The 9895-nt window shown below is 33.6% G+C and overlaps 1 protein-coding gene across 7 annotated transcripts; it reads left to right on the top strand.

Moving 5' to 3' along the window:
- Positions 1 to 6963: 6963 nt before the first annotated feature.
- LOC108374740 (myb-like protein Q) lies at positions 6964 to 9121 on the top strand. 7 transcript variants are annotated; one of them, XM_017630745.1, is made up of 5 exons: positions 6965 to 7361; positions 7493 to 7701; positions 7779 to 7930; positions 7994 to 8606; positions 8675 to 9121. In XM_017630745.1, the coding sequence occupies exons 3-5, from the start codon at positions 7797 to 7799 to the stop codon at positions 9023 to 9025; spliced, it is 1098 nt and encodes a 365-aa protein (XP_017486234.1). In that variant the 5' UTR covers positions 6965 to 7361; positions 7493 to 7701; positions 7779 to 7796; the 3' UTR covers positions 9026 to 9121. The 7 variants fall into 7 exon arrangements, with proteins under 7 accessions (XP_017486237.1, XP_017486236.1, XP_017486234.1 ...); XM_017630746.1 differs by having other exon boundaries at positions 7458 to 7701; XM_017630743.1 differs by having other exon boundaries at positions 7422 to 7701.
- Positions 9122 to 9895: the final 774 nt, after the last annotated feature.

Below are 9895 nucleotides of genomic sequence, written 5' to 3'. Positions count from 1 at the left end.
TTTGGTGCAGATTTTGGAGCGATGGCATCATTGGGCGATTTTTCTTTGATAATCCTGCTGGAAATGCCATTTCGGTCAGCGGTGAACGCCACAGAGGTAAGTATGTGGTCGAAAATTGAAAACATGGACTTGGACGATATTTGGTTTCAGCACAACCCAATCAATCTTTTGCACACCCAGTTCGGTAATCTTGTTATCAGCCGTCTCGGCGATGTATTATTTTTTTTGAATCCTTAACAAGATAGCACTATATGGACCACCCTTTACATACGTATCTAAAAATGTGCATATATATTTACATATGTACATATGTGCATATATTTGATTGCGCAGACATACATATGCATGTAAATAAATAGAAACGCAAATTTTGCATTATCAATTTATAAATAAGCAAATAAATGTAAAAATTAAAATAGCGACAGCAGATTTTTCAAGGTTTTCAAGCATGCTGGCGTCATTTATTCTATAAAATAATGACTATGAACTAGAACTAGAATACGAGAGCATCCGGATGATTGGTGTTTCGTTTTTAACGTTTAGAATGTTTTTCATTTTAACATTTAGATTTGTTTGTTCTTTTTTATAAAAATATGCTTCACGCTTTAACAAAACCCATATAAATGCAGTATGCAGAAATTTCCGCTATCTCTTCTTCTATGTTCTGTAAAAATTTCATAGCGGCATCGATTACCAGTATCTCACTAGAACAAAATATGTATGATTTTTTTTTTTACGGGAGGATATGTAAATTTAAAATTTTTAAGTCGTTTTTCACGAAATAGAATAATATTTTACATCTAACCACTTTTTCGTTAAATTTCAGAATTCGGGCAACGTTTTCAATTTGTAAATTCGAGATAACAGTTATTTTTGGCCCTTCTATCCAAAAAATATTTATTAATTTATTTAAAATGCCTTGTAGCAGACGCAATTGTATTTTGGTTTGCAATTTTTATTTTTTTTAGTTTTGGACTTTGATAATCTTGCTGCAGCAAGTGAACTATGATGTGCGCATACATAAATGCATATCGCACACATTCTTCAAAAGTAACACAACTCATAATTACACGTTCGTCAGAAAATGCGAAAAAATATTTCGTTGCACATGCTAATCATATGGGCAAGGGAGACTTTAGCTTAGGTTTTTTCAACAAATTATAACAAACATTTGCTCCAACTTTTGCTTAAAGTTAAATAAAAGCTCTGTGTAAATATCGCATGTATTTTTCAAAAATCTATTAACTCAAAATTCTCGGTTAGAAAAACGCAATAACATGTTTCCGAATTAGTGTTAATAGTAAGTTTTTTTTGCAAAAAATTACAACAAAATATTGTAACCGCTTTTACTGGAAGTTGAAAATACATAAATATCTACATACTATGACTCCCGAACATTTTTACGATATAATGCCAAAAATTACAAATTTTGAGTTAATACATTTTAGAAAAACGTGAGCGATATATACATAGGATACGTGTATGTTTGGTATATCTCATTTACGCATTTCTATTGATACTAATATACAAATTTTCGTGATACTTCGTATTTTACTTTTCGAGAACTTTCGGTATTTTGCCGGGATTTTTTTTCGGGACATTTAGATATTTATTTTAACTTTATATTTAGTATTTAGTGATGCGAAAATAAGTAAATTCATTTACCTTCTCTTCACTCTAGGTATTTAGAATGGTATCTTAATACTTAATCGTATAAATATATACACTAAAGCATAAATAAAATATTATTGTATGTATGCACGCATATTGAGTATTTTTAAAGGACTCTAAATACAAGGCTGGCCATCACAGATATTTTGCACATACATATATATATATGCATAGGTACGTTTTTACATATACAAATGTATTCATGCATTCATATAAAATTAACATGCTTAAATAGATACGAATGAATGTAAATACTTGCATAGGTATGAGACAATCTATTAGAAAAGAAACTTGATTTTTGTTTGCTTATGTGGACTTTGAACTTGGGCCGGCAAATATTCAAGCTGATAGAAAGAAGTACGAGTAATAAGTAAACAAGTGTATTTGTAGCAAAACAAGCTTTTATTAAGAGATGTTATTCTTTTTTATTTTTTCCATACCCAAAAATGTATATGCATATGTTAGTATGTATGTATGTGCGTATATAATGTGTAAATATGTTATCTAATAACACTGTGCGACACTTAAAAATAGTTGGGAAGTTATGTTATTTTTCTTGTAGGTCTTATTATTCTCGAGTAAAACCTGATTCGAAATATAAAGTTTGTCCAAACATCACCGACAATTTTTTAACTTACGGTTGAAAACCCGGTTTTGCGCACCTTTGCGCACTTAAGCCTCCAACTATCAACCGATGATCAGTTTCTGATCGGTTCTAGAAAGAAGAAATAGTACTTTTCTTATGGTGTATGTGCAAATTTATAAAACATAAGAGATCTATGTATGTGTATCCGTCCAGCAAATGCAATTTTGGTTCACTTTATTCGGCGTTCGGTTAAAATTGACTGAGTTATTGAACTGTTTAAACAAGATCTTTCGAGATCAGCCAAGTTTTTTAATGAAAACGAAAGTGAATAACTACATACATATGTATAGTGCCGGACAAAAGTATTTGCACAGAGAATTTTTCTCAATATATGGAAATTTTTTTATTCTAATTTATTTTCAATATTTTTTAATAAAAATATAGTTCGTACTTCACCGAAAAACATAAAAACAAAATCACTAAACTTTATGCAAAACTCTATTCAGATTAAAAAAAAAAATTTCTAAGTATGCAGTTTTTTATCCCATTCAATTTAAGTATAACAGATTAGAGCATATAGAATATTTTAACATTTGACAGATGAATTCAGAAAAATGCGCTGAATAATATGTACATTAGGGCGGGTTGATTTGTATGGATGAAAAAAAAAAATTAAAAATCGTATAGCAAAAACGTTATCTACATTAAATTCTAAGAAAATTCTCTGAAGAAATCATGGGTCTAAGATCAAACCCTAATCCGCACCTCCCGACTTGAAATTTTTGTTTTCTCTTCTTTCGCTAAAATTATTTTCTTTTTTTGAAATATATTCATGTTTTATTATATTATATTATAGTTCATGCAATACAGGTTTTGTTTTGAGACTAATCAAAATATTCAATTATCAAAAAAGCAGTTGAACCCCAATTTGCATCTCCTCTGATTTGCGTACTTTTTTTAATGATAAAAAAATTTGAGTGTAGAAAAAATATAAAGTGCAAAATAACTACCTTACTAAAAGATTTTATTCAGAAAATTCGATTTCTTTTTGGAAACCCTATTTTTTCTAACATTTATTTTTTTGGCAAAGGCGGCCATATAGATTTTCAAGTCGAGAGGCGCGGATTAGGATTTTATTTTAGATGCATGGTTTCTTCGGAGAATTTTCTTAGAATTTTAAGTAGTTTACGTTTTTGCTATACGATTTAAAAAAAAAAAAAAACCAACCCGCCCTATGATCCGGTGGCACTACAACGTGTTTGAGCACAGCTGTATGTAGAATATGTAATATGTGCCAACAAACGGAAAAATACTGATAAGCTAAAATCTTATCACTGACCAATTGTCTTGAAACATACTCATTCCTTAGGTGCAGCGACTTATTTAAGTGTTTACATACATAGCTAAGTAATAGGGGTATTTAGTATCAAAAACAAAAATAAAATACATTTGTGTGTGGAAAATATAATAAACATGTTTACCAAACCCACACAATTATTATTATTATTCTTTCACTAATAGTTGCGTTCCAGACGCTTCACGATTTGCAGGTTTTTACAGGAAGCCGTTCCAGGTGATCAGCTTCCATAAGGTTTATTAATGGAGAAAACAGCTTTTCCTGCAAATCCTGTAAAACCTGCAAATCGTGAAGCATCTGGAACGCAACTAATGTTTCCTTTTGATTGCCCTTTTCTCTTCTCGTGTTCGACTCTAAAACAAGGGCAAACGGTTTGACAATTTTGTGTTCGTTTCTTTAAATTTCACACTCCTGTAATGCAAAAAAAGTCACATTATCTGCCCTTTAAAGCTTTTTTGCCCTGAAACCAGACCGTTGCTTAAAAGGACAATATTATGTAACGCGTGAAATTTGAGTGTAATAACGAACACATTTTGCACAGTCGAAGCGCAAATATTTTTTTAAGAAAAAACGATGTCACCATAAAATAACATACAATTTTCCTTTAACATACTGTTGTATTAATGAAAATAGGTAAATGGAATTAGATCTGTGTATGTATTCTCTAGTAAAAAAATATCCAGGAACTTGCCATAAAATAACTTCATCGAATCGCCCTCAATGAGAGAATGGGCCAAAACAATACAAAAACTTTAACGGTGCAAGTATGTAATTGATATTTTTATAAAACTTATATTCAACAATTTATATTTTTATAAAACTTCAATTAAAAAGTTTTATTCCGTCAGTTTCAAATTTACTATTCCAAAATTGGTATTTTATGTATAAAATCTACTTATTATTTACCGCTTTACTGATGGTGCAATAAAGTATCGGCATTTTAAGAAATACTCTAGTTTTTTGTTGTTGTTGTCGCATTTGAAGGAGTATAAAAGATTTCGGGAATGGTGTTGAGGACCCAACCTACTAAAATTGTTTGGCGCCCACATTTTTGTTAAGGTTTTGGCCTAATTTTTCCTTTTATTTGTGTTGTCTCGATATTGTCACACAATTTTGTATTTTGTCACTTTATCAAGATTTTTAAGTTTATTTTGTTTTTTTTATGAATAAGGCCATAAGTAGTTATAAAAATTTAAATAAACTAAAGATGCGATTTTCGTCATTACTTTGGATTAAAATAAATATAGAAATAAATTTTATAATGTATGCAATACTCAGTTGATTTCAAATTCGATTAAGTCCATATATATGTACATACCTATATATTGAATAAACCACTGTCTTTTGTGCAGAACCGAGTTTCAAAATAAAATGGGTTAGGGTATTTTTATACAGGAGTTCTTGACAGTGCTCCACTATTTAAAATTGTCAAAAAATAAAATAGTTAGTTAAGTTAAACTCGGATCAGCCAATCAAATGTCAGCCAGCTGTTCAATTTAAACTCAGTTTACTTAAACTAAGTTTAAACTGGCACGGAAAAACTGGCCCTAAGTGGATGTCTTTATAAATTGCTGAAAATTCTTTATTTGAACAAATGATATTAAGCAAGCGTTTCGCTGTTTGTTTGTAGTTCCTTGTACATAAGTATTACCCATTTTGTGTTTGATTAAGGAGAGAATAAAGCGACAATCATGCATATGTATGTAGAAATTTCAATATGCGTTCACATCAAAAATGATAGAATTCTCTCCACCGTGCGTTCACATGTGTACATGCCCCAACCCATGCCCCAACCCCACTGAAACGTATATACATACAAACATATGTATATCTGTATGTAGGGGACGTAGATATTTTTTTGTTCCGACTATGATATAATTATATAACCTCGGAATTTCATTTAATTTCGTTTTACGCGTGTATTTAAATTAAAATTTATTTAGTTATTGAAATTATTAATTGTATAATACTTACCACTCTTAAGCCAGTTTTGTAGCAATCTTTTGTTTATGAATTTGCAGGAATTGAGCTTTGATGTCCTGTGAGCAGTGGGTGGTCGAACTGAACAGGCTGGTTCCTAGTACTCCGCAGCGGCTGCAAAAGTTCTCAGCTCCGGGCGAGCTGAATAATACACACATCGATTGTTTGCTATATGTACTGACACGTTTACAACTTTTTAGTAAATAGGTTTACAAAATCTTCAATTTTCTATTACTCAAAATATTTTTCTTTATCAGTTTTTTTTTTTAATCTTGCAGACGTTCCCTCAATACATAGAATAGCTCCACCACCTTCTGGATCTTTCACTTGTTTATTTCACGCCCAGCACACTGATTATAAATTTGCTTTGGTTTGCTTAACTAATCGTTTTTTATAATTTTACGGTGTTGCAATATTTTGCTACGTTTGAATACTTTGCACGACTTCTTCATTCACTGAACTAAAATGATTACGGCCGTACAATTTCTTTTTAATAAATTACGAAATTAGTTACTGTTCTGACATTTCTCATTTCTTGTTTTGTTTGTATTCTCCTTGCTCTGACAGCCGGAGCAAAACAACAAGTAGTGACAGTGACAACAAAATGCATTGTTGCCAACTTTGGCTAATACCAAGAATAGTTGCGTTCCCCAACTTTTCTGTGTTAAACCTGTAACTCGTTTGATGTGATTCGATTTTTCTCACGGAGTAGGTGGCGCACAGCCCACGAAGTAGTTGACACTTCACACGGAGTAGTTGTCACTTCACACGAAGTAGTTGAGACTTCACACGAAGTAGTTGGCGCACAGGCCACGAAGTAGTTGACACTTCACACGAAGTAGTTGACACTTCACACGAAGTAGTTGGCGCATAGCCCACGAAGTAGTTGATACTTCACACGAAGTAGTTGGCGCACAGGCCACGAAGTAGTTCACACTTCACACGGAGTGTTGGCGCACAGGCCACGAAGTAGTTGACACTTCACACGAAGTAGTTGACACTTCACACGAAGTAGTTGGCGCATAGCCCACGAAGTAGTTGATACTTCACACGAAGTAGTTGGCGCACAGGCCACGAAGTAGTTCATGCAAGCGTAGAAACCTTACGACATGCAGCGAGCAGGTTTCTTACAAAAGCAGCGAACTAAAACAAACGAAAACATGGAGAAAAATCCGATATTAAATAAAAAAAAATTATAAATATTTTAAAAAAGATATAGAGGTAACGTACCTTCAGTAACTTTGCCTCTTACTCTGAGGGGCCATGACAATGAAGATGGAACAAAATGTTATCCCGCCTCTGACTTTCAACTTCCTCCCTCAACGCCCNTCAAAGAACGTAAACATTTACGTTCTTTGATCAAACCAACCAAACTACCATTGGAGAATAAAGCAACCAATTTTGGTCCCATTGTACCAAAACGGCAACGCTGATTATTTCGCTTTTTTGTTAACACTGTTCTCTCTTTTTAGCCACTCCAAAACCGAGATAAACACAGGCGGAGCGAGTGAATAAGAGCGATGAAACGAACAAACCAAAATGGTTGTTTGTTGGACGGTTCGAGTCGATTACCAACTAGGACAGAAATTCATCTACCGATACGACTTTTTCAATAAACAAAAGTAGCTTCAAAAACAAGTGTTTAGGGCTGTTCTTTATTGTTGGAAACTTTAAGAAATAGCTATTCATATTCATTGCTCGTTATAGCAACTATAAAATTAATCCTCGAGCAAATCAAGGAAGTGTAAAAGTCGACCAAGAAAAAAGGTAAAAGTTTCGCTTACTTAATCTTTTGCCCATCGCTATAGCACAGAAAAAATTGTTTAGAGTAAGTTACATTTAGACCGAAATTTCGTTGTGTAGAAATAAATACGAGTACGTTTGTAATTTAATGCTAGACGCTGTAAGAATCCAATGAAATAGCAGGCGCGTATAGCAAATATATATTTATATTTGCGTGTGCAACATCGGACCGCGAGCGTGTTCGGTCGACGTGCTCGAAGGAAGGGTGAAGAACGGCAGGAGCGGACGCAAAGAACTGGGGTAGATTTCCTTAGATTATTTCTTAAACAAGGAGGAATATTTCCTAAGTTATATCAATAACGATGTATGTCCTTAGTTTTAAATATTTGGTTCAAATTTATTAAAGAATAAATTTTTTTAGCCTTTTTTTATACCCATCAGCAACCCACCCACGGAACGATGTCAGCAGGTCTAGCTGCATTGAATTGCGATCTACGCTCTTACTCCCGACTTTGGCTCGGCGAGTTTATTGAACTTTATCAACAGGAAGAATGTTTATGGCATCCGAAACATCCTGACTATAGCAATCATAGGTATGTATATAAAATGTTTTGGTTATCTTAATAGCAATCCATAAATTCGGTTGTATTCGACAGTATTCGCAATAAGGCCTATGATCGATTGGTAGAAAAACTAAAAGAAGTTGAACCAAATCCTGATCGAGCAATGGTGGTCCGAAAAATCAACTCGTTACGTTCGGCATTCAGGCGCGAGTTTCGCAAATCAAGTTCCAAGAATAACTACGAAACACGTCTATGGTACTATGACAAGCTGCTTTTCATCGCTGAACAGAATCCAAAACGACTTGCTGCTTTGCGAGACGCTAAGACACCAAAACGTTCCTTGGCAATAAGTTTTGATGTTGATGACTCGATGGAGTTTGAGGAAGAACCAGTTGTGGAAACGATTACTGCATCGCCGGTGGAAAGTCTCAACCATTCACAACCAGCTGAGATGAAAACTGTGACCGTTACATCGGGTGAATGTGTTATTGTGAAGGATGAAGATCAGCTTCAGCACCAGCACCAACACCAACACCATCATCAACATCAGCATGCACACCAACATCCACACGAATTGCAGCAACATCATAGCGCCGAACAGCACTTGCAACATGCCACAGCCACACCGCAACCTCAGCATGCAACAGAAGTAAAGGTCTTAGAAATAACATCTTTGGATACCAATTCGCAGCGCGAAATTCAGCAGGTTAGATTTAAAGATAAAGTGATTGCAAACTAGATATATTATACATTTACAAATTTCTTGTATTTTAGGCTGTCAGTTCGCTAGAACAGCATCAGCAACAAATGCAACATCAGCTTCAACAACAGCAACACCAACAACAGCCCAGTCAGACTAGTTCAGCTCAAATAACACAAATTCACCAGCAAGTTCCAACCATACAAATAGCGCGGGAACACTTACAGCCGTTGTTTGGAAATTCATACACAACAACTGCAACGCATAGACAGGAGGACGAATACGATGCTATTGGTATGAATGTGGCATCAAAATTACGGGTTATGAACCCCACACAGAGAATCATCGCCGAAAAATTGATTAGTGATGTGTTATTCAATGGCCAATTAGACAATCTTAACGTTAACTCTACATTGGCTCAGTGAGAAGAGATTAAATATGAATAGGATCTGCAAGAGAGGTAAAATAAGTATAATTATGAATTTAGGCACATGCCTGTTTGTATGTACATAAATATATATGTAGATGAATATACATACAAATATGTGTGTAACTCAAAGGACATAATTGGGGTGTTCACAACGGTGTCGTAAGTGTCGTATTGTTGTTTGTCGTAAACTTTAAANGAATTTAGGCACACGCCTGTTTGTATGTACATAAATATATATGTAGATGAATATACATACAAATATGTGTGTAACTCAAAGAACATAATTGGGGTATTCACAACGGTGTCGTAAGTGTCGTATTGTTGTTTGTCGTAAACTTTAAACGCCCAAAAAATATATATTCAGAGGAGGGTTCGCAAAGTACCATGAAAGTCATATTATGAACTTTCGCAGTGCTAAAAAATAGTTAGTTTTGGTTTTAAGTTCTCTAAACATATACTTACGCTTTTAAAGTTTACAACATACAACAATATGACACNAAGAGGAGGGTTCGCAAAGTACCATGAAAGTCATATTATGAATTTTCGCAGTGTTAAAAAAATAGTTAGTTTTAGTTTTAAGTTCTCTAAACATATACTTACGCTTTTAAAGTTTACAACATACAACAATATGACACATACGACACCGTTGTGAATCCCCCAAATGTTTAATGTTATAATTTTTCTTAAATGTTTTTGAATAAGGAATTTGATTTAATTAAGTGTAGCTTTCTACATGCTAACATACTTGTATTCAAATTTTTACAATTTATATATTAAGTTCTGTACGAAGGTTTGTCTATTACATAATACTTCTTTAATTACGTTGAGACATGCATACACAATTTTATGTGGTACAAAAATATTG

Source organism: Rhagoletis zephyria, unplaced genomic scaffold (assembly GCF_001687245.7).
Source record: "Rhagoletis zephyria isolate East Lansing unplaced genomic scaffold, Rhagoletis_zephyria_1.1 Rzeph_scaffold_08077, whole genome shotgun sequence".
Classification (NCBI taxonomy): domain Eukaryota; kingdom Metazoa; phylum Arthropoda; class Insecta; order Diptera; family Tephritidae; genus Rhagoletis; species Rhagoletis zephyria.
This window is presented reverse-complemented; position numbering and strand designations above follow the sequence as displayed.